Genomic DNA, 26252 nt, shown 5'->3' on the forward strand with positions numbered 1-26252 from the left:
GTGCATGGGAAATCATGTCTCAAGTTTGATTGAGTTTTGTGAAGGGGTGACCAAGGAAGTAGATGACAGCAGTGCGGGAGACATGTCTACATGGGCTTTAGCAAGGCTTTTGGCAAGGTAAGGTTAAATCTCTCAGAATCCAGGGAGGCCTAGCCAATTGGATTCAAAATTGGTTTGGTGGTGGGAGACAGAGAGTGATTGGTCGGTTCTTTTTCAGACTAGAGACCTGTGACCAGCAGTCTGCCACAGGGATTGGTGCTGGGTTTAATGTTATTTGTCATTTATATAAATGATTTGGATGAGAATTTATGAGGCATGGTTAGTAATTCTGTGGATGACACCAAGGCAGTGAAGGTTATCTGGGAATGTAGCAAGACTTTGATCAACTAGACCATCGGTTAATTTAAATAAACACAAAGTGTTGCATTTTTGTGGGTCAAACTAGGCAGGACTTACACAGTCAATGTTACGGCCCTAGATATAGAACAAAGAAGCGTGTAGTGGTACAGCTTCATAGCTCCTTTAAAGTGGAGCCACAGGTCGACAGTGTGGTGAAGAAAGTTTTCAGCATGTTTGCCTTCATTGGTCAGAGCACCGAGTACAAGAGTTCGGACACCTTGTTGCAGCTGTACAAGATGTCGGTGAGGCCACATTTGGCGTATTGCCACACCAACACTCTGTCACCACCCTCTGTCTTCTGAGATGAAGCCAATTTTGTATCTAATCCTTTCTGTAGAAAGGATATTATTAAACTAGAAAGAATGCAGAAAAGATCTACTAGGATGCTACCTGGACTGGAAGGTTTGAGTTTTAAGGTGAGGTTGGATAGGCCAAGACCCTTTTTCCCTGGAGTATAGGAGACTGAAGGGAGACCTTATAGAGGTCTATAAAATAGGAGGCAAATACTCACTTCAGAGTGGTGTCTTCATATGACATACCCCAGGGTGCAGTGGATGCTGGGGCATTGAGTAAATTTAAAGATGATTTAGAGATTTTTAATTAGTAATGGCCTGCAAGGGTATTGAGGTCAGGCAGGAAAAATGGAGTTAAGGCTGAGTCTATTGAATTGCAGAACAAGCTGAAGTGGCTGAATAGCTTCCCTCTGTCCCTAGGCTTTTTTAAAATCCCTTAACCTCAAATAGCAATTCACTTTCACGAGCTCTGCCTTCAATCTCTCAACTGCCTTTTTATAAAACTTAAAATTAGAGTCAGTTCTGCTCCCCCCAACCTCCAAACTGTATGTACAAGTCAATTACATTAAGCTGGCTGCCTGGAGCACATTCATGAAGAGCTTATTAATTTGTTCCATCTCATTAGTCAATACTGGGTCTAGTATCGCCTACTTTCTCGTTAGTGTGCAGGATAGTTTATTTCAAGAAATTATCCTAGAAACATTCTATGAATTCCTCAACGAAGCTTTCTTTTGCCCATCTGATTTTCCCAATCTTTATGTAGATTAAAATCTTCTGTGATTATCACCATAGTCTAATAACGTCACATAACTTGTTAATACTGTGTGATGTAGGAACAGAAATGGGCCATTCAATCCATCCTCAAAACATTCTAATAAATTTGCCAGGCAAATGGAAGGGCACTTCTTCTTGATTCTATTATGCATTTTTTAAAATGCTCTACTTTTGCATCCCGTATAATAGTCTAATGTTTTCCTAATAACAGATATTCAGCTAACACCATGCCAGATTTTTTTGTCTTATTCCCTTTTTGAACAGGCACATTACTTGGTAGTTTTTCCAGTCCTCTAGGACTTTTCCAGATTCTAAGGATTCTTGGACTTCTATTGTGCTAAAATTCTTAATCAGAGGAATCCCTTCAAATTTTGTAGCTTATTGCCCTTCCTACATATCGCATACTGTTTAATATTCAAGGCCCAATCTACGCTATTCTGCAACTATGTCTCTGTAATGGGTCCAAATCATACCATTTACCTCAGGTTTCATCATTAGTTCATAAATTTTGTTTGACTGCAATGTGCATTGGCATATAGTTATGCCTAGGAGCCCTGAGGGAAGGATTGAAAACACAAGGTAATAATGTTAAATAATGCACACTGCAAATTTAATGTTTTTTTCTTCATTAAACTTCACAGATCTCAGATTATGACATAATTGAAATAATACATGGAAAATATTTTGGAAACGCTAGCTGCACTAGTTATCTAGCAAAAGCCAAAACTTGGCACACAAACATTTAACTGACATCTACAAAGTGTATTAATCAGGACCTCAACACTATTATATCATGGTCCATCACTATAGTGCACTGGCACAACACCATTTTGTCAAGTTTTTATAAAACTAGTTGATCTCAATGCATAAGTATATAGGTTGGCGACGTAACAGCAATGACAAAACAATGACATATGAAAAGCAGTTAGAGTGATTTATAAAGTATATTCATAGAATCATAGAAACCTTACAGTATGGAAACATGCCATTCAACCCATCCAGTCTACACTGACCCTCTGAAGACCATCCCACCCAGACCCACCTCCCTACTTTATCTCTTGAACCCCACATATGCCATGGCTAATCCACCTAGCCTGCGCATCCCCAGATGCTATGGGCAATTTAGCTTAGCCAGTCTACTTAACCTGCATATCTCTTGACTGTGGGAGGAAACTGGAGCAACCAGACAAAATCCACAGACAGGGAGTATCTGCAAACTTGACAGTCACCTGAAAGCAGAATCGAATCCAGGCCCCCGGTGTTGTGAGGCAACAGTGCTAACTACTGAGCCACTGTGCCGCCATCAATGGATTATCAACTAAATTCTAACAGCTAGTTTGGGTTAGAAGCCTAACTAGAGTAATAATTGTACATAGGAAAATTTCTCTCAAATAAAGAGCATCATTAAAAATTTGAAGGGTCCCCACCCGAAACATCTTTGATCAGCCGAACTCTTTTGCCTTACGTAACACGGTATGGGCCTGGAGGAAGACAGCAGGCCAGGCAGCATCAGAGGAGTAGGAAAGTTGACATTTCAGGTCAGGACCATTCTAAAGTTTTTCTGAAGAAGGGTCCCAACCCAAAAAGTCAACTTCCTTACTCTTCTGATGCTGCCTGGCCTGTTGTATTCCTACAGCTCCACAGCGTTATCTATCAAAATTTTAAAGTTTAATTTCCACTAGCGGTCAATTCCAAAATTATATAATTTTTTAACAAGTTAAAAGACATTATACTCACACTGTTGCATGATTAAAATAGTGCATTAATGTACTTTGTGTTATTGCAGATAGAAGCATTGGATTACTTGAACACTGTGCATAAAAGCCAATTGACATGGAGGATTCAATAGTAGTAACAAAGTTTTAAGTCCATTATTGATATAAAACCAAAAAAATCAGTGGGTCTGTTACAGGCATGAAAATCTCTCTCAACAACTGACCCACCATTGTCCTTAAGTAATCCAGTGCATCCAAGGGCAGCTAAATAGGAAAATCTTCCCATTAACAGCAGCCATTTGTTATACATCACTATCCCGTACTGAAGAAAGGGCTCCAGCTGGGACAGCACTGTTGCTTTATATCAGCTTCATTTTGTTACACTTACCTGAACCTCGTGTTTTTGCACAGCCCTGAGCATTTTTATCAGCTGTGAGCTAATCTCCATTCATGTCCAAACTCGGCTTTTAGTTACCCACCTAAACTTTAGTTTGTGGCCTTGCATCCATCAAACGATTTTGTTTTCTTTTTCCCCATCTAGTCTAAAGGCCTTGTGAAATGCACTTTGTGATTTTTATATGTTGAAAAGTATTCAAACAAAAGTTGCATTGTCCTGTACCAGGGTTTTTAAAAGTTGCAATGCTTGCTGAAAGGTTGGCAGTAAGTCATTTTCAAAGATTAACTAGTCAAAATATATTACGAATACAGAATCAGTAGATTGGATAATATCAGAGCCAGGAAGGCAGTGAAAGTTTTTTGACCTTGTTAAAATAATAAGTACATTACTGAACACAAGCTTTAAACAGCACAGTAGACTTAAAGACTTTTTAGATACACATTTGAAAAATCACATCAGATACTACTGATTATGCTGAAATATTTCAAATAACATTAAAGAGCAGAGATCCACAAAAAGGATACAAAAATGATCTTTGGTTAATTCAACAGAATTCCACCATTGAGCAGTCTGCTAGACTGGGGTCAAAATAGAGGATCAAACATCTAACTTTCAGATGAATTCATATTCAAAAGGTAGTCACTTTAAACAGTGATATGTATTTAAATTCCTGCACTGTAATATCAGGAGACATTTCATTCACACTTCAGTTGGACATATTCTTGCATCCTCTCTCATGGTCACCCAGCCCAAGAGCAAGTTTAAGATCTACTTCATTTGCCGATTGTATGAAGTGACGCACAGCACTTCAAATGAGCAGAATTAAATGCAACACCATTCAAAACAAATGGTGCTGAGATAACAGGATTTCAACATAGCTTCTCAACTTTCATTCAGTATGAATCTGTATGCAAAGTATGGTGTGTGAAATTGGGATACCTAAGTGATGGTAAAGCAGAAAAATATACTTTAAACATGTTTTGATAGGTTAGTGGAAAGAAACAAGTTATCAGATGAAGACCATATTACAATAATAGGAGAGGGAGTAAATAATAAGTCAAATATAATTCCCTGTTGTAAAGTAACTTGCCCACAGTTCTTTTGAACATTAGGATTTATGTGGCTTAAGAATACTGAAGTAATTTACAATCTCCTTAAAGTAACACATAGCGCACAAGATTATTCCCACGGACTTCCCGCAAACGGTGGCAATGTCGCAGAATATTTAAGATTACGTGAAATTTCTTGTCAACCTTAAGGCGGGTGAAATCCTTAATGTCAGCTTCCACGAAGAAATATTGACCTGCAGAAGATAAACAGGAAGAAATGATACATTTTCAAATAATCCCTCCGGTTTCAGGGAGAGTGCAGAAAACTATAACGAACCCAGATAAACAGAAATCAAAAGGAGCTGCATCAAAAGCAAGCATTTGAAAACATAGTCTAAAAAAATGACCTTTCTCCAGAACAACATAGAAATTATATTGCCTTCCTTGTGTTTGCACAGCGAGTTTAAAAGATTAGCCCAGAAAATCCTCTTTGAATGCCTCCCACTGCACTGACACAATTGTATCTGCAAGAAGCCGCTCCCAGTTCACTTGGACCAAACTATCTTCTTAGTATAATTAATCTTTCTTTAGTTTAAAAACTTTTATTCTTGGCCTGTCTTCATGTTATTCCAAACTAGCCTCCACCTCGTGTAGCAGATAGAGTTGCTGGTTCCCACAATATTCAAGTTACAGCACTATAAGAAATGGTAGAAAAATATTCTGGGTGCTGAAAATCTGAAATAGAAAAAAGTTTTAGAGAAATAATCCAGCTGGTCTGGCAGCATCTGTGGAAAGAAGAACAGTTTTCATTCTGATATGACTTGCCTTCAGAATGCTCAGTTTACCTAAATGCTGCCACACTTGCTGTGCTGCTTTTTCAGTACTTTATGACTTTATACGTAAAAAGGTGGAGGTTGTTTATTTCATCTTCAGCTCAGTGTTCTGTTTTCATTAACTAAAAGAAACTTGTGCAATGCCTTTATTTTAAATACAATGATCAGAACAGAAAAAAACAGTTCTGAACAGAAGTCATATCAGACTCAAGATTTTGTTTCTCTTTCTACAGATGTTGCCACACTTGCTGTGTTGTTTCACTAATGTACTTTAGGGAAGGAAATCTGCCACCTTACTTGATCTAGCCTATATGTGGCTCCAGATCCTTAGCAATCTGGTTGACTCTCAACTGCCCTCTAAAATGGCCTACCAAGCCACTCGGTTTAAGGGCAGTTGGATATGGGCAATAAAATCTTGTCTTGTCAGTGAAGTTCATATCTTTCAAATGAATAAAAATAAATAAACAAGCCCAAGCGTGATGAACAGTCCATGGGTACACTGTACTTTCTCTCTACTTGCCAAATAAAATTACTTCAATACCCCCAACTACTGTTCATCATGAGAAATCATCATACTCGAGTAGGGACACAGACACAGTGTTAGTTGACATTTCAGTTCGCACACTCATGTTAAGATGGAACTGGTTTATATTTGGATTTGCTGAAGTGAATATCTCCAGAAATTATGCTAAACTGAGACTGATGCTCATTTACATTATCTCTTAATTGAACAGATAATTCTCTTCCTCATTTATAAAACATGATGTAAAGTGAAAGGTTTAAGGAAGGGCATGTTATTCTTATTGGTACCTTTCGTTTCCTTGGTTTCTTGTTCTTTAAAAGCATGGTATTGGTTACGAGTAGTGTTCGACATGGATTTCATTGGCTGGTTTAGGATTTTGTACTTGGCTTTCACTGTGGCATTGATCTCCTTAACCACAGCATTGATCTGATCATAGGTCATTCGGCCTTTCATGTACCTAGAATGACAATAAAAGGTTGCTGTCAAATAAGAACTGAAGTGATAAAATACATGCATGTTCCAAAATGATTAAATGATGAATGAAATAGGAATTTCCAAGGTTACGAGATGTGTAAGATAACAAGACATTCTTTAGGAATTGCAAGAACAAAAGCAGAAACATACAAAATCACGCTACTCTGCACAATGTTCCAATGAGAACCAAATTTTTCTCCTGCATTTTTCCAAGATCCAAAGGAGGAAAAAAAAAATCAGTAGATTGATCTTAGCGTCTAATCAATGCTGCTCAGAATGTGCCAAGAATGATAAGCTTTCATTAAAAGATCTCAAAACATTAAAATATAGCCTTCCAATGCTATTATAAAGTAAAATAATAAATTTTAACTCTTGATCAGAGTTCAGGACCAACATGTTCCTGCCAGGATGAAAGGCAAGGATAGCAAGATTCAGGAACCCAGGATGACAAGAGATATTGCAAATTTAATCAAAGGAAAAAGGAGGCTAATGTAAAGTTTAGGAAACTGAAATCAGTGAAGTCGTTCGAGGAGTATAAAGAAAGCAGAACAAAACAATGAATTAGGAGGGTGAAAATGGGGAGTGAAATGTCCTTGGCAAGTAGGATAAATGAGATTCCCAAGGCCAGAGGAACTGCACGAGATCCTTAATGAGGACTTCACAGTGGCATCACCAAGGAGACAGACATGGATGAACGTAAAATTCGGCAAGGCTATGTTGATATTGAAGAGGTGGTGATGTTGGGTGTCTTTAAAAACATTAAAGTACGTACCCAGGGCTTGACGGGATCTATCCCTGGAGACTGAAGGCAAGGGAGGAGAATGCTGGGATGTTGGAAGAGACCTATATAGAATTGTAGAATTTTACAGTAGAGAAAGAGGCTTTTTGACTCAATGTCTCTGTACTAGCTCCTGGAAGATCTACCCAGTTGGTCCCACTCTCCAGCCTTATCTCCACAGTCCTCTAACTTCATCACTGTCAAATATATATCCAGCTCTCTTTTGAAACCTACTGTGGAATCCAGCTCCATGACTCCTCAAGCACTGCTTCCAAATTCTAACAACTCTGAGCAAAGAAGTTTCTCATCTCACTCCTAGCTCTCTCACTGATAACACTGAAATTGTGACTCCCCAGGTACTGACATACCGAAACAGAACATCCTTTACCCCGTCAAAATTGTTCATAATTTTAACCATATCAATAAGGTTACTGTGATAACGGGAACTGCAGATGCTGGAGAATCCAAGATAATGAAATGTGAGGCTGGATGAACACAGCAGGCCCAGCAGCATCTCAGTGCTCCTGAGATGCTGCTGGGCCTGCTGTGTTCATCCAGCCTCACATTTCAATAAGGTTACTTCTTATTCTTCTTGGAGCAAAGGTAAATGCAATCCCCCTAGTTGTTACCAATAGGTTAGGTCACAGACGACTGGAGAATAGCTGAATGTTGTCCTTTGTTTAGGGACAATAGGGATATTCCAGGAAATTATAGGGCAGCGAGCCTTAAGAATCTTCTTATTACAGAAGAAGATTGAGGGATAGGATCTACTTGCATTTGGCAAACATGAACTTATTAGGAATTATCAGCACAGCTTTTAGCGGCGGCGGGGTGTCTAGTTGCACAAATTTGATTGAGTTTTTTTGAGGAAGCAACAAAAACGACTGATGAGGGTGATGCAGTGGATGTTGTCTACATGGACTTTACATCGAAGAGGCATTTGCACTGACACCTGAACGGGCAGGGAAGAGAGGGGTACAGGTCATGTGCACGTAAATGGGATTAGCTTAGAATGACATAATAGAAGAATGGGTTCTAGGGGAAGCATTCTGCACGGGGCAAGGTCCTTCATGGTAGGCCAGCCCAGCCCAGAAGATTAAGTCACTTGAGATTTGGATGAAAATGTAGTGGCCTGATTAGTAAATTTTCAGACAATTCAAAAAATGATAGAGGTGGATAACAAGGAAGGTTTTCAAGGGATACAGCAGGATATTGATCAGTTGGAAAGTTGGGTGGAGAAATGGCAGATAGTGATTAATCTGGACAAGTGTGAGGTGATGCATTTTGAGAAGTCAAATGTAAAAAGCAAATATACAGTAAATGACAGGAGCGAAGGGATACGAAGGGATCTTTGGGTAAAAGTCCATAGCTTCCTGAAAGAAGCAGCACAAGTGGATAAGATGGGTAAAGAAGCAGTACATCATGCTTATCTTCATGATGTAAGTGGCATTGAGCGTTGACAAGTCATGTTGCAGCTGCATAAAACTAGTTAGGTCACATTTGGAATAGCATACAATTTGGTTGCCAGAGCATAGGAAGAATCTGGAGGCTTTGGAGTGGGTATAAGAGAGGTTTACCAGAGTGTTGCCTGGACTGCATTGTATTAGTTATAAAGGAGAGGATGGTCAAACTTGTACTGTTTTCGCTACAACGTCAAAGGCTGAAGGACAACCCGATAGATGTATACATGATTATGAGGTGGATAGTTGGTTGGGTCTCTTTTCCGACATGGATATGAGATGTAGATTTAAGGTGATGAGGGTGGGGAAAGAATGTTTAAAAGGAAATGTGCACAGCAAGTTAAAAAGTTTTATTTTATGCAGAGGGTGGTGCCTGGAATGTACTGCCGGGGAAGGTGGCTAAAGCAGAGACGATAGCAACATTTAAGAGGCATTTCGATTGACACATGAACAGGCAATGAAGAGATTGATATGTATCATGTGCAGGCAGGTCGGATTATTTCAGAGTGGCATCATAGAAGGATGGGGCCCTGGGGAAGCCTTTCTGCATATTGATTCTATATTAGTGCTTGTAGAACAATCCTCCAAGTTCCATTTCTCCCACTCTTATACACAATGTCAACAATCACTAAATAAAGCTAAGATAATAAAGTGTGAAGCTGGATGAACACAGCAGGCCAAGCAGCATCTCAGGAGCACAAAACCTGACGTTTCAGGCCCAGACCCTTCATCAGAGAGGGGGATGGGGTGAGGGTTCTGGAATAAATAAATAGGGAGAGAGGGGGAGGCGGACCGAAGATGGAGAGAAAAGAAGATAGGTGGAGAGGAGAGTACAGGTGGGGAGGTGGGGAGGGGATAGGTCAGTCCAGGGAAGACGGACAGGTCAAGGAGGTGGGATGAGGTTAGTAGGTAGGAAATGGAGGTGCGGCTTGGGGTGGGAGGAAGGGATGAGTGAGAGGAAGAACAGGTCAGGGAGGCAGACACAGGCTGGGCTGGTTTTGGGATGCAGTGGGGAAAATCCCAAAACCAGCCCAATTCATCCCCTCCCCCCACTGCATCACACAACCAGCCCAGCTCTTCCCCTCCACTCACTGCATCCCAAAACCAGTCCAACCTGTCTCTGCCTCCCTAACCAGTTCTTCCTCCCACCCCAAGCCGCACCTCCATCTCCTACCTACTAACCTCTTCCCACCTCCTTGACCTGTCCGTCTTCCCTGGACTGACCTATCCCCCCCACCACCTCCCCACCTATACTCTCCTCTCCACCTATCTTCTTTTCTCTCCATCTTCGGTCCACCTCCCCCTCTCTCCCTATTTCTTCCAGAACCCTCACCCCATCCCCCTCTCTGAAGAAGGGTCTAGGCCCGAAACGTCAGCTTTTGTGCTCCTGAGATGCTGCTGGGCCTGGTGTGTTCATCCAGCCTCACATTTTATTATCTTGGATTCTCCAGCATCTGCAGTTCCCATTATCACTGATACACTAAATAAAGCCAAGTTAAATGTTGAGTCCAACTTGATTTCTCTTTGCTAAAGCTTGTGCCGTAGGTTAGCCAAGCCAGAGAAATTGATTGGCAGATAGACTCTGATTGCTAGAGGCATTGCCATGAGAATACACCCATTATTGATGATTGGCAGTGAACAAGAAGGCTGGATGACTCTGAGTATCCAAGACATTGCCTTGAAATATGAATGAATAGCTGTCACCTATTTCATGTAGTTAGTATATCAACTACAGGGGAGTCCCTGAATGCAATTTCATACAGTTTGCACTCCAACACGTGAACATTCCCCCATACTTAGGAATAGCTATTTAATATTCACATGCATTGTGCTCTGAACTGCATGCAAATCGACGCAGTACATTTGGACTTGCCACACTAGTTATCACGGAAACTAAAAGCTCAGGGTTAGGGGATAATATTATTGGCACAGATAGATTGGCTAGCTAACAGGAAGCAGAAAGTAGACCTCTATCAGGGCGCCCCTCAGCCTCCAACTTTTCAGTTAAAACAGAGTTTAACCAACCTCTTCTCATAACTAAAACTCTCCATACCAAGCAACATCCTGGTAAGCCTTCTCTGCACCATCTCCAAAGCATTCAATTCCTTCAGGTATTGTGGTGGCCAAAACTGCATGCAATATTTGAAATGCAGCCTAAAGTTTTGTACAGTTGTCACATAACTTGCCAACTTTTATATTTGATGCCCCTCCAATGAAGGCAAGTGTACTGTATGCCTTCTTGACCACCTTATCCACCTGGGTTGTTACTTTCAGGGACTTGCATTTGTTATCAGAACGCAGTTCAATCAGTATCCCTGCTTATCATGGTGTAACAGTCGTTTCTTATATGCTAGTACAAAAGACCATCTGGCAAAACATCATTCATTTTGTCGGAAAAAGGTTTAAAAAGGACCTGAGGGGTAACTCTTTCATGCAAGGGGTGGTACATGTACAGAATGAGCTGCCAGAAGAAGTGGTGGAGGCAGGCACAATTACCACATTTAAAAGACATCTGGATGGGTATATGGGTAGAAACGGTTAAAAGGGATATGAGCTACATGCTGACAAATGGAACTCGGTCAGATCGGGATATCTGGCTGGTACAGACAAGTTGGACTGAACAGTCATCCAGCATGGAAACAGACTATGTCCATCTGTGATGGTATATAGTGATAAGCTTCATTCTTAAACTGACACATTGTCAAACACAGAAATAATCCAGGACTAAATGTGATGCAGCAGCCTCTAGTGATTCATGAAATTATTTTGATTTTTGATGTTGCAATGCACTTGTCACAGGAACCTGTTATGTAAGTTGAGGAGACAATTCAGAGGATAGGAAGCTTGTTATAAATTTTATTTCAAGCAAATTTGAGTTCAAAAATAATGAAGTCTTACAACACTTGCACATAGTTTGGTGCCTGATGAAGTTATATTAAGCTTATGTAGGAGCCTGCTTGGACCATACCCAAGAGCAATGTGTTTAGGTCCAGTTGTCTCCAACTATAAACAGACAGAAATAGGAGGGAAAGTCAAGAAAAAAAAACAAAGGCTGGAAAGTACATAGCTATCAGAAAAGAGCGAAAAATTTGGGACAATTTCTTTAGATGAATTAAAACTTGGAAAAAGCCTCAGATCTTTAAAATTCTCAGAGTTGAACAGGGTCGATGTGGTGAGAATTTTTTTTCCACTGATGGTTAGGTTTCACACATTTAATATGGTTGCAAATAATCCAGTAGGTTAACAAAGATGACACTTCTTTACTCAGTGATTAGAATTGGGAACTCAGTAACATGGAAAATGGAAATCTACACAGCTTTGGTTAGTGATATTCGTTGGAAAAACAGTAAGTGACCAGTTAAGATATTGGAAAACTTTAAACAGATCACGCATAGAATTTAAAACATATTTATAGATAATTACAATTTATTTTCTCAAAGAAAGACAAACATCAGTAACAAGTATATTCCTGCTTGCCAATTTTCACTTATTTCTGTCTTCTGAGATCTAGATGTGAGGAGGCTCAGGAGAGCAATAGTGAGAGGGCGAAGCATCTGACAGAGGTGAGATGTGCTGCAAGTGGCAAGGTTTGGAAGGAAAGGGATAATTGGGAGTTGAGGGGGTTTAACAGTAAAGAAAGGCTCTGGGCTTAAGTATTTTTAATATTATCAGTGTTAGAAATGCAGGTCTCTTTTCAGATCAAACAGAAGAACTTCAAAGATGCGGTTAAAATAGTATCAGAGATAATGGGAACTGCAGATGCTGGAGAATTCCAAGATCATAAAATGTGAGGCTGGATGAACACAGCAGGCCAAGCAGCATCTCAGGAGCACAAAAGCTGACGTTTCGGGCCTAGACCCTTCATCAGAGAGGGGGATGGGAGGAGGGAACTGGAATAAATAGGGAGAGAGGGGGAGGCGGACCGAAGATGGAGAGTAAAGAAGATAGGTGGAGAGAGTGTAGGTGGGGAGGTAGGGAGGGGATAGGTCAGTCCAGGGAAGACGGACAGGTCAAGGAGGTGGGATGAGGTTAGTAGGTAGCTGGGGGTGCGGCTTGGGGTGGAGGGAAGGGATGGGTGAGAGGAAGAACCGGTTAGGGAGGCAGAGACAGGTTGGACTGGTTTTGGGATGCAGTGGGTGGGGGGGAAGAGCTGGGCTGATTGTGTGGTGCAGTGGGGGGAGGGGACGAACTGGGCTGGTTTAGGGATGCAGTGGGGGAAGGGGAGATTTTGAAACTGGTGAAGTCCACATTGATACCATATGGCTGCAGGGTTCCCAGGCGGAATATGAGTTGCTGTTCCTGTAACCTTCGGGTGGCATCATTGTGGCAGTGCAGGAGGCCCATGATGGACATGTCATCTAGAGAATGGGAGGGGGGAGTGGAAATGGTTTGCGACTGGGAGGTGCAGTTGTTTGTTGCGAACTGAGCGGAGGTGTTCTGCAAAGTGGTCCCCAAGCCTCCGCTTGGTTTCCCCAATGTAGAGGGAGCCGCACCGGGTACAGTGGATGCAGTATACCACACCCTCCTACCCCACCACACCCGGCACCTTCCCCTGCAACCGCAGGAAATGCTACACTTGCCCCCACACCTCCTCCCTCACCCCCATCCCAGGCCCCAAGATGACATTCCACATTAAGCAGAGGTTCACCTGCACATCTGCCAATGTGGTATACTGCATCCACTGTACCCGGTGCAGCTTCCTCTACATTGGGGAAACCAAGCGGAGGCTTGGGGACCGCTTTGCAGAACACCTCCGCTCAGTTCGCAACAAACAACTGCACCTCCCAGTCGCAAACCATTTCCACTCCCCCTCCCATTCTCTAGATGACATGTCCATCATGGGCCTCCTGCACTGCCACAATGATGCCACCCGAAGGTTGCAGGAACAGCAACTCATATTCCGCCTGGGAACCCTGCAGCCATATGGTATCAACGTGGACTTCACCAGTTTCAAAATCTCCCCTTCCCCCACTGCATCCCTAAACCAGCCCAGTTCGTCCCCTCCCCCCACTGCACCACACAACCAGCCCAGCTCTTCCCCCCCACCCACTGCATCCCAAAACCAGTCCAACCTGTCTCTGCCTCCCTAACCGGTTCTTCCTCTCACCCATCCCTTCCTCCCACCCCAAGCCGCACCCCCAGCTACCTACTAACCTCATCCCACCTCCTTGACCTGTCCGTCTTCCCTGGACTGACCTATCCCCTCCCTACCTTCCCACCTACACTCTCTCCACCTATCTTCTTTACTCTCCATCTTCAGTCCGCCTCCCCCTCTCTCCCTATTTATTCCAGTTCCCTCTCCCCATCCCCCTCTCTGATGAAGGGTCTAGGCCCGAAACGTCAGCTTTTGTGCTTCTGAGATGCTGCTTGGCCTGCTGTGTTCATCCAGCCTCACATTTTATTATCAAAGATGCGGTCTTTGGATTTAACAGCTGGGCTCTTGTTGTACAATGGTAGTGTCCCTCCCTCCAGAAAAGAAGGCCTAGGTACAAAGGTCCCAACTCCTCCAGGGAGGAGTCACAGTCTGTCTGAACAGGTTGTTTACAAATAGCCAAAACAGTAATTCAAACCAGGCCTTTTCAAACAAAAGCAAGAAAAGCTGGGTCAGTGTGGCTCAGTGGGATAGTATTCTTGCCCTTATCATGAATCTTAAGTGCTTACTTCAGCAGCACATACATTAAAATTGGAACAGTGAAGACAATACACAGACATTTTCAAATTCATGAAGCATAATGAATACTTTCCCAGCAGACAGTTGGCCTTTGGACAGGGAAAAAAATCCAGAATGGTGGAAATTGTTGTTTGCTTAATCTATAAATTTACAATAAAACCCTTGACAACCTTTGAAAGTCTTTTGCTGTCTAACTCAATGTATAGAAACCAGTTTACTAAACACGAGAGATAAAGGAAAGACAAAGTTATGCTAAAAATGGTCAAAGTAAAATGGATGGAATGGAAGCACCCTCATCAAGTATAAACACCAAGGTAAAGCAGACCAGTCGGGTCTAAAGGCTTTTCTGTACTACACATTTTAACTAACTTTCAGTTTAAAGTAAAGTAATCTTAAACAAATCTTCTACAAATTTATTTCAAACAAAAACAAATTGCTGGAGCAGCAAGAATTGTTCTGGAGGTGGGGGGTTACTGGATTTGAAATGTTAACTCTGCTTTCTCGCCATGGATGTTTCCAGACCTGCTGACTTTCTCCAGCAATTTCTGCTTTTGTTTCAGATTTCCAATATCTAGTTTTGTTTTCTTTCAATTTATTTCAGGATGAAACTGTTATGAAACTTACCCAGGTACCTGATTGAATTCATCCATTAACAGATATTCCATTTCACGAATAAAATGTTTGTTCTTGACAGAATTCTTTTCCGGTTCAGAACTAGCAGTAACCTTTTGGACTTTTACATCTTTTGCATCTACTGTGCTGAAAAATATACAAGATAATTCTGTGTTAAGTTATAAATCACACCAGAATAAAACACTGGTGTTAAGGTTTATATAAAAGAAACAAATTTGCAAGGACTTCTCTCAGACAAAATTTACAAATAATTGGGGTCTTGAAGTGCTTTAAGTAAATTAGGATGTGCAAAGCATTAGATCATAAAAAGATTAAATTACTAAATACAATAATAAATTATTTAGCTGAATTGCATGAACAAGTGCCTCTATTAGTTAGTTTCCTAATGCAGGCGCAAAGAGACAGAAATGACTCTAGCCAAAATTAGGATCTGTGACAAAGAGTTTTGACATCATTCTCAGATTCAAGGTCCCATCCTTTTATAGGTGAATGAGGTAAGCTGCAGAATCCAGTTCATTGCAGGTGTAAAAGATAGGGGAAGGTAAATCTTTATAACCATTTCTTGAGCACCAAATATTTACAGACATAAACAAAAACACAAGTTGCTGGAAAAGCTCAGCAGGTCGGGCAGCAGTTGTGAACAGAAATCACAGTTAATGTTTCGGGTCCAGTGACCCTTCCTCAGAACACAACTTACAAATGTTATTTATTTTTCCTGACATTTTCCTTTGGGTATTTTTCATGCAACCTTTCTTCATTCAATGCAAAAGGTACGTGAATGTTCTTCTCAGCTGCATGCACATACATTCCTCTGCAAGTATTGCATTCACAAAATATGTGTAATTTGACAGGTCTTAATAGAGTAGCATGCTTAATAGAATGGTGATACCACTTTGATGATTAAGTAACTTAGGACATTGTGGGTTGATAGAGGCTGTTCTATTGGCTTTCTTTACAACTCAACATTACACTTATTCTTCCCCAGAAGGTAATTACAATGTCATCTAAAAGCTCGAAAGATGGAAAAATAACTTTCAGAAAACACAGTAGAATGAATCCAATGTAAATGCAACATCCATGGCTTATAAAAAAGATTCTATTTATAAAATCTTGAGGGAAATGCAAAACTCTTCACAGCCCACAAAAGAGTTCTAAAATGTACACAGTCAGTTTTGCTGTAACACCTGCTTTGGTAACACGAATTGGCTATAATGCAACTGGCTAATAGGGGAATGCTATTTCTAAAACTCGAACTTGTGTTGGCTATAATGCAATTGCATAGGTGTGCGGAGGAGTATGCGTCGATATCACATGATCGTTTTGCAGGCTTTGTCCTGAATATGCACAATGTTAGTGCCAAAAGAGTCTCTGTGCTGGCATCATGTGATTATTTCACAGACTTTGTCATGAAGAGCTTTCTGCGAGAGTTACAGTACTTAGTAATTTTTGTTTTTTTTTGCAAATTCTAGGGTGGTACCCACAAAACTGGGAGGACAGAGTGACCAAAATGTTAGCAAGCAGCATCCTGGTGATAAAATTGAGGGTGGTGAGTGTAAAAGAAAGGCTATAGCACTGGAAGAGAAGCTAGATGTTATAAAGCACTTTAAGCGTAATGAGAGAACATGTGGTATGGTTTGCCTAACAGGAATAAAGGAGTTTATTTAACACACCATTACAGGCAATGCAAAAAAGATGAAAGCAAGCTGTACGGCTGGAACAAGCCCGAGTGTTAGCAAACCTGAGAGATTATGGACAAAGAAACTTGAGTAGAACGGCTTTTAAGTACGTGGATAGAAGATCAAATGACGAAACGACCTGGAACCAACTTTCTCAACATACAAGAGAAAGCCTTATCAATTAATGAAGATCTAACAAAAAAAAACAGGCTGTAACTCCTGCAGATGTGCCTGCTTTTAGTGCTAGCGGGGACTGGTTTGCTGGTTTTAAGGACTGCTATGCTTTTCATAACGCAAGATTATAAAGCAAAGCTGCCAGTGCAGATGACGAGCATGTGATCGCATTTCCTCCCAGAGTTTCAAAAAAAAATTGGGGAAGAAAGCTACAACTTAGACCAAAAATTTTCAGTCTGGATGAGACAGGTTTATACTCGAAGCAAATGACATCAAGAACCTACATTTCTATGAGCAAAGCATATTCTCCAAACTTTGAGGCAGCAAAGGATCGTATGACGTTGCTGTGCTTCTGAGTGTCAGTGCCAGTGGAAACTTAAAGCTTAAGCCTGTGGTGGTGTACCACTCTGCCAACCCATGAGCCTTACAAAGCAAAAGCAGCTTTTAAAGTTTATTATTTAATGAACACGTTTAAGAGGCTGAATGCAGTCACTGAGGAAGGTGGAGATGAAGAAGATGAAGTCCAGGAAGCAGCACCATGAGAGCTTTCCATTTCTTATAGAAATCTCAGAATCCTACAGTGTGGAAGCAGGCCATTCAGCCCATCAAGTCCACACTGCCCCTCTGAAAAGCATCCCAACCACACGTCTACCCCATCCCACTAACTCTGCATTTTCCCATGGCAACTCCACCAAGCAACACATCCCCTGGACATTATGGGCAATTCAGCATGGCCAAAACACCCAACGTGCATGTCTTTGGACTGTGGGAGGAAACTGGAGCACCTGGAGGAAACCCACACAGACACAAAGAGAACATCTGTGTGGAGTTTGCACAGTCAACTCAGGCTGGAATCAAACCCAGGTCCCTGGTGCGGTGAGATAGCAGTGCTAACCACTGAGCCAATGTGCCGCCTTCTGCTTTGTCTTCTGTCCTGAGGGAAAGTGAGAAGCAGTTGCAGCTCTCAGAGTGAACAACTACAAAGCAGAATGCAGCAGGGTAGCAGCTCATGGAACAGGATCTTATTTGGCCCCCTGAACAGCTCTTCATGAAAGAAGAAAAAGAGCGAAGTAGTAAAAACCAGTTGTCTTTAAGACAACCCTCAAGAAACAATCAGAAGATAACGAACCACAGCCATCCACTTCCAGATTAATTACTTTTTGCCCTAACCCTGCAGCCACAACTGCGCCCGAAGGTGGTGGTGACGACGACAACCCTCAGCCCCCGCATTAACAACACAGCAACCTTAAAATCTTCTCCCCCATCCAATCATTGACATTTTTTGCAATATAAAGGTGTTAAATGTACTTTTAGTTAATTGTTTGATATGAATTAAACATTTATTCAAACTATGCGATCCTTTGTGCTAAGCTTTTGAGTGATTTTTGAGCAACTGAGTGATTTTTTTTTGGGTAGTCTGCCCCTAGCCCCACTTTTCTCCACAGGCCCTGTTACTTACGTAGCATTTCTGTAATGCGATGTTGTGCAGGAGCGCAACTGTTGTGTTATAGCAGAATCAAATGTAGTTGTAGCCGATTGACAGCAAAATCACACGAATAGCAATGAAAAAATAATCGTTGATCAATATTGAGGGAAGAATTCATGCTATTTTGCAGAGTAGAATTCAACAGCTTTTCCTCAAATAATGACACAAGGATCTTTAAGTTCGCCTCAGACAGCAGACAGAGCCTCCATTTAAAAGCTCATCCAAAGGGCTGGATTTCTAACAAGGCAATACTGAAGTGTCAGGCTGGAATGTGACATTAGGGGTGGGTTTTGAATCCCCATCCTTTCTGACTCAAAGGCAAGAGCACTACATTAGAGCAACCATTACACTAAATGGTGTCACTTGCCAAGATATTTATTTCCCATCTTTCAGCAGCTCAAACATGTGGCTGTCATTTCTCCTCAGGCCTCTGCAATTCTGTGATAGTTCAATAAAGGAATTTAAGGATATTGCTTGGTGACAGAGGAACATACATGCAGTAAGGATGTGGTCTATTGAAAGTGGACATACAGACAGACATCGGTGTTCCCACAATGTTGTTGCACCTATTCTTTTTAAACATAGAACATTACAGCACAGTACAGGCCCTTCAGCTCTCAATGTTGTGCCGACCTGTCATACCGATCTCAAGCCCATCTAACCCACACTATTCCATGTACGTCCATATGCTTATCCAATGACGACTTAAATGTACCTAAAGTTGGCGAATCCACTACCGTTGCAGGCAAAGCGTTCCATTCCCTTACTACTCTCTCAGTAAAGAAACTACCTTTGACATCTGTCCTATATCTTTCACCCCTCAATTTAAAGCTATGCCCCCTCATGCTCGCCGTCACCATCCTAGGAAAAAGGCTCTCCCTATCCACCTTATCTAACCCTCTGATTATTTTATATGTTTCAATTAAGTCACCTCTCAACCTTCTCTCTAATGAAAACAGCCTCAAGTCCCTCAGCCTTTCCTTGTAAGACCTTCCCTCCAAACCAGGCAACATCCTAGTAAATCTCCTCTGCACCCTTTCCAAAGCTTCCACATCCTTCTTATAATGCGGTGACCAGAACTGGATGCAATACTCCAAGTGCGGCCGCACCAGAGTTTTGTACAGCTGCAGCATAACCTCTTGGTTCCGGAACTCAATCCCTCTATTAATAAAAGCTAAAACACTGTATGCCTTCTTAACAGCCCTGTCAACCTATTAATAGAGACTATGTGTGGGGTGAGGATGCTGTTTAAGGTAAGCTTGGTGAGTTGCATTGCATCCAACAGTTCATAGTAAACATAGCCACATGTATTCTTAATGGAAACAGGTCAACAACTGGGCATCAAAGCAAACTACTGTTTGTAATCTGATTGGTGCTGTGACCTCTTCACGTATGCCATTCCAGTCATGGCTTTGAGAGATCAGAAGAAGGTGCTCTCACAATATTCATCCTTTGACCTAGTCTTGAAAATATGATGTTGATATTGCTGTTGTAGTTAGACTTTGGTCAATGATCTTCTAAAGTATGAATGCTAGAAAGCAGAGTTCATGTTATGATTGAAGATCAAAGGAAAGGACTGGGCTTCCCTTTGCTTATATCATCGTTACCTGCTACTTATCAGTGAAAGACTAAATATTATTTCAATCTTGCTGTAAGGGCTGACATCGACTTCCATCATTTAGGAACACAAGAATAGAAGTAGATCATTCAATACGATCATAGCTGATAAAACATTTCAATACTTTTTACCCCCACCATCACAACCTTATATGCCACAGTAAGCAGAAATCTATGAAATCAATCAATCCTTACCTTAAACACACCCAAAAACAGAGCTTCCACAGCTCTCTGGGGTTGAGAATTCAAAGCACTTCACAGCCATCTGAGTAAACAAAATTTCTCTTAATTGCAGACCCAATTGGTATCCCTCTTATTTTAAATTGTGATCCCTAATTCCAGGTTCCTCAACAAGAAAAATCTTCCTTGAATTTGCCATGTCTCACCCTTTAAGCATTTGTAGGTTTCAGTGGAATCACCTCATATTCTTCAAAATTCTAGAAAATACAGACCTTGTTTGTCTAATCTCTTTTCGAAAGGTAAGTCCCACCATCTCAGGTACAAGTCGGGTGAGTTGTACTTCTCTGTAGCAATAATATTGCAAGAAGTAAGACTTCACTACTCCTGTACTCAAATCTTCTTGCAATAAAGGCTACATTCCATTAGCCTTCCTAATAGCTTGTTGCACCCATATGTCAACCTTCAGTGACTTATTATCAATGACAGCCAAAACTCTTCACACATCTATACTTTACAATCTTTCACTACTTGAGAAATACACTATTTCTTCTCCCAAAGTGCTTTATAGACTCAGAGTTTCCAGCATGAAAACAGACCCAAGTCACTCATGCCAACCAGAAATCGTAAATTAATCTAGTCCCATTTGCCAGCATTTAGCCCATATTCCCCTAAACCAATCCTATTCACATACCAATCCAGATGCCTTTTAAATGTAATAATAGTACCAGCCTCCAACAATTCCTCTGGCAGCTTAATCCAGACACACAATACGAGATATAAAATAGCCTGATGTCAAATTTGTCTAATACTCTAATTAGCCTGCTGCTCTGGAAAACCATGCCTGACACTCACCAGAAACAACTCCTCCACATCTTTAGTGCTCCATTGGTTTACCCAGTCTGAGTCTTTCATGATAATGGTGTTGTTCATGCTACATGCTTTCTCACCTCCTGGTTAATACCACGTCCTCCACTAACACTACTGTTTAGTGGTCTACAAATAACTCCAGCCAATGTCAGCCACCCCTTGGGTATTTTTTATTTCTACACAGATTCCAGGCGTTTGCAAATAAATTGGATGGTCGACATGGTTTTCAGCACCCATCACAATGTTACAATATGAACTGTCTAGCCTCAGAGCTCCTATTACCTTGGCAGCCAAAACCATCACTGACATTTGGCCTGGGGCACAATTAAACATTTTACAACTTTGTTGAAATCAGTCTACAATCTCACACAATAAAAACTGGGCCCATGATTCCCCCCCACCCCCCAGAGAGCAGGCACCAATAAATGATGCTACAAATATCATTTACAGGTCCTCAAGAGCCACTGTTTCACTAATTTGTCCCACTAACCTCTAGATGGCCTTTAAAGGAAATAAACTTGCAGGATTATGGATAGTCAGAGTCTTTTTCCCGGGGTAAAACTGTCAATTACTAGGGGACATAGATTTAAGGTAAAGGGAGAAAGTTTAAAGGCAATGTGAGCGGCAAGTTATTTTACACACAAGATGACAACTGCCAGGAATGCACTGCCAGAGGAGGTCGTAAAGAAGGTACTTTAGCACCGTTTAAGAGGCATCTCAACAGACACATGAATAGGCAGAGAATAGATGGATATGTAGCTCATAGATACAAAAATTTTTTCGTTTAGAAAGATTTGATGTGTTGTCGCAGGCTTTGTTGGCCAAATTACCTGTTCTTCTGCTGTTCTGTTCTTTATTCTATTAATTTGTGACCACAAATATTTTTATAATGTTATCTACATGGACTTTAACAAGGTCTTCAACAAGATTAGTCAGGTTAGATCATATGGGATCCAGGGAGAGCTGGCCAGTTGAATGCAAAATTGGCTTGACAATAGGAGACAGGGTCATAGAAGAAGTTTATTGTTCAGACTGGAGGCCTGTGACTAGAAATGTGCCACAAGGATCGGTGCTGACCCCACTGTTGTTTGTCATTTATATAAATGATTTAGATGAGCATATGGGAGACATGGTTTATAAGTTTGCAAATGACACTAAAATTGGTGGCAGAGTTGACAGTGGAGAAGGTTATTTCAGACAATGTTTGGATCTTGATCAGCTGGGCCAGAGGTCAAAAATGACAGATGGCGTTTAATGCAGAAAAATGCAAGGTGTTGCAACTGGGGGAGACAAACCACAGCAGGACTTACATAGTTAATAGTACGGCCCTGTGAAGTGTTGTTGAACAGAGACACCCAAGGGTGCAGGTAAATAGTTCCTTGAAAGTGGTGTCACAGATAGACAGGGTGATGAAGAAAGCATTGGCATGCTTGCCCTCATCAGTCAGATCCTGGATAAATGCGAGGTGATGCATTTTGGAAGGTCGACTTTGAAAGCTGAGTACAGGATTAAGGATAGGATTCTTGGCAGTGTGGAGGACCAGAGGGATCTTGGTGTGCAGATACATAGATCCCTTAAAATGGCCACCCAAGTGGACAGGGTTGTTAAAAAAGCATATGGTGTTTTGGCTTTCATTAACAGGGGGATTGAGTTTAAGAGACATGAGATCTTGTTGCAGCTCTATAAAACTTTGGTTAGACCGCACTTGGAATACTGCATCCAGTTCTGGTCGCCCTATTATAGGAAAGATGTGGATGCTTTGGAGAGGGTTCAGAGGAGGTTTACCAGGATGCTGCCTGGACTGGAGGGCTTACTTTATGAAGAGAGGTTGAGTGAGCTCGGACTTTTTTCATTGGAGAAAAGGAGGAGGAGAGGGGACCTAATTGAGGTATACAAGATAATGAGAGGCATAGATAGAGTTGATAGCCAGAGACTATTTCCCAGGGCAGAAAAGGCTAACATGAGGGGTCATAGTTTTAAGCTGGTTGGAGGAACGTATAGAGGGGATGTCAGAGGCAGGTTCTTTACACAGAGAGTTGTGAGAGCATGGAATGCGTTGCCAGCAGCAGTTGTAGAAGCAAGGTCATTGGAGACATTTAAGAGACTGCTGGACATGCATATGGTCACAGAAATTTGAGGGTGCATACATGAGGATCAATGGTCGGCACAACATCATGGGCTGAAGGGCCTGTTCTGTGCTGTACTGTTCTATGTTCTATGTTCTATTAAGGGGACTGGAGAATTGGGCTGAATGAATCATCAGACAGCCACCATTGATTCTTGGGCCAAATAAGGCTTTATAAAACCCCTTGTTACTTTGCATCATCATCCATTCATTTAAGTCAAGTCCCTTTTGTCCCCCCACCCCATGCTACTACCTCTCCTCGCTTTGAACTTGCTTGTGGACTCCCAATACCTCTAATTTCATCCAGTTCAGACAAAAAACTAATTTGACCTGAAATGCTAGTTTTATTCCTTTTTAAACAGATATTCTGTAACCTGAATATTTCCAGCATTGCGTTGATACGCAAGCTTCCAATAGGGATTCAAAACGTTACAAGGTTGTAAGAACAAATGGACACCAAAGTTATCTTCAACATTTTTAAAAAATGCTCAACTGTCTCCACGGTAGTGTGTCAAAAGTGACTCAAGATCATGTGCAGTTTTCAGCTGCAGCAGGACTACAGAACTGAATTATAACCAGAAAATGCAGATGTAATTCAATAACCAATTTGGAAGTTGTATATTTATTTCAGTACTTATATATTTCATATTTAGAATGGAAATGTGTAACAATTTTTTTTTCATGAATAGGAATGTCAATGGCAAGTTGCTCACGCCAAATTGCTTTCAAGAATCTGGTTAACTGTGTGTCTTTAACTATTGTCTAATCCAGCATGGGTACACAACTCTTAGAAGCCATAATACAAAAAGCGGAAAAAAAAAACATTCTTTGGTTGACGTCAGCTTCACCTACCTAGCTTCAACAGCTTTCTTGGGTAGATGAGCTGGGATATTTTCTAGCAAATGATGTGCTATTTCAGCATTTCTTTGGACTGCATTTTTCATTTCCTATACAAACAAATAGACAGAAATCAAACCTAAAAACTTAAACAATTGCCAAAATTATACCTATTTCTGGCTATTAAGTATATCCAAACTTTCAAAAGCAATGCAATAATGAAAAATTTAACAAACAAATTCAAACAAAATTCAGAACAACTGATCAGGTGAAAAACAAACAATATCGTGCTGGTGAGATTTCAACAAACTAATCTGGCAAATCAAAATTTCGTTCATTGTTACGTAACAGACATTTTACTTAAACAGAAATAGCATTAGCAGCTGTTTGATAATTCTTTGAGATGAACGCAAGCTCTTTCAAATTTGACACAGATTAAGATCTCAATTAAGTGTGATCCAGCTAATGTTCCAACAGCACACAGAAGCATCTACTATTTTTACCAACAGATGACACTAATACAAATCCCTTTGCAATGGAAAAGGAATTTCCCCAATCACTTAGTACATCTATCATACCTTTTGGTCTATTCCTGACTTGTGCGGAGTTGGCAGTTAATTACTGTCATATGGAGCTCAGGGCAAAAAGACTTTTTTTAAATTCCAGAGGAATTGCAAGCAAAAAGATAAAAAAGGTACAAAAAAAAAGTTTCTTGTTAGCCAATTATCCCCTCAGAAAAGAGCAATAAGGCAAAACAGGAATGGCTTTGTTGATATTTTCTGAAACAAAACACTCACTGCTAACACCAAAACAAAACTAAGGGAGAAAATTTGGCAAGACTGTTGAATATGATCACGTGGAAGGTTGAGAAGAGCCCATCGGAATGGAGGAATAGCACAAATGTGTAGAGGCTTAGACTATTTCCTTTGTTGCATCAAGTAGCTATTATTGGCATTCAACTCTTAGGCTGGAAAGAGGGGAAAAGAGAGGTCAAGGGGAAAAAAACCATTTAAAATGCTCCTTCTCAATGTGTTCCTGAAAAGTTTGCATTCAGAAGCCATGTTAAAAATACCTATCTTGGAGAGAATGTTGCCTTATACCTTCTTTTGTGCTCATTGCGTGCTGTGCCCAGTATATTACATTACACTATTGGGGAAAAAAAAGTGATACTTGAACCAATACAATAGAACATGAAGCTGTCAGAAATCTTCTTCACTAGGCAGGAAAGATTTAAAAGGAATGAGTGGTTTTGGCAACAGTGGCTGGTGAACAGTCTGTAACCAGTCATGACGCACTTCAAGCCAGGCAATCAGCCTCTGAAGGGTTTGCAACGAGACCTGGTAAAAGAAGCCAGCATGGGTTTGAGCAGCTGTCCTGAATAAGTGCACTGTGGGCTTGGCTAGTTTCTAGTTGCTTCCCACTATGAACACTCACATCAAATTCGACTGCATGAGCAAACCGAACCACGGGTGTCTGCTGGGCTAATGCTCTGGTGATGGTGTTCTGACTGAACAAACTGAAGACCAGCAAGATACTAAAGCTCAGCTGTAGTGTCATCAGATACAGTGTAATGGCTATGTGGCTCAGCTACTAGGGGCCAGGATATCAGTCAGTCTTCCTGCTTGCCACCTCTGCTTCTTATTCCATCCTACAATCCAACATTTTTGTCATTCTCCAATTCTGGCCTCACGTGCATCCCTAATTTTAATTATTTTCCTATTAGTGGCTATGTTTTCACATGCCTTGGTCCCGAGCTCTGGAATTACCGCCCTAAGCCTAACTCCATTAGTCTTAGTACAGACTTAAACAGCTTAGGACCAATTTTGATTCTAACACTCCTGCCAATTACTTTGGGAGTTTACGGCCTTGAGGTTTTTACTTAACTTATTTATTTAATTTCAAGTTTCTGCTGAAAGAGCACACTTACAATGCACAAATTTTTACTTGAAAAAAAAATTGAATTACTAAATTGTGAGGGGTTCATAATTTACATCACTTTATTCATTGTTTCCATCCACAAAGCCAATCTTTTTGGAAAAAGTTTGAATTTGGGTTTGAAGCATGCACAGCAGGGATATGTTTTATTGTTCAGCACATCTAAATGTTGCCATAAAATTAATTTACTTGGAAGACACAAGGGTTAGATGCCACTACCACATTTATCTCTTTTTACCTGTGCATTCTCAAGATGTGTTCCAACTATGCCTGGACTTCCCTAAGGCAAAATATGCAGTGTTAAGCTGCAAATCCATATTCTCACAACACATTGTCATTTTTAAATGAAATTCATT

The 26252-nt window shown here is 41.0% G+C and overlaps 1 protein-coding gene across 2 annotated transcripts in view; it reads right to left on the reverse strand.

Annotated features, from left to right (window-relative positions):
• Nucleotides 1-1024: 1024 nt before the first annotated feature.
• Nucleotides 1025-26252, reverse strand: part of ska1 (spindle and kinetochore associated complex subunit 1) — a 59639-nt gene continuing 34411 nt past the window's right edge. Inside the window, exons 4-7 of one of the 2 annotated variants that reach the window (XM_059649693.1) lie at nucleotides 23977-24071; nucleotides 14991-15125; nucleotides 6271-6440; nucleotides 1025-4881 (exon numbers count right to left, since the gene is read on the reverse strand). In XM_059649693.1, coding sequence (XP_059505676.1) covers nucleotides 4733-4881; nucleotides 6271-6440; nucleotides 14991-15125; nucleotides 23977-24071 — 549 coding nt within the window. In that variant the 3' untranslated portion in view covers nucleotides 1025-4732. The remainder of the gene's footprint in view (nucleotides 4882-6270; nucleotides 6441-14990; nucleotides 15126-23976; nucleotides 24072-26252) is intronic. The other variant, XM_048533954.2, reaches the window with a different exon arrangement.

Source organism: Stegostoma tigrinum, chromosome 1 (assembly GCF_030684315.1).
Source record: "Stegostoma tigrinum isolate sSteTig4 chromosome 1, sSteTig4.hap1, whole genome shotgun sequence".
Lineage (NCBI taxonomy): Eukaryota > Metazoa > Chordata > Chondrichthyes > Orectolobiformes > Stegostomatidae > Stegostoma > Stegostoma tigrinum.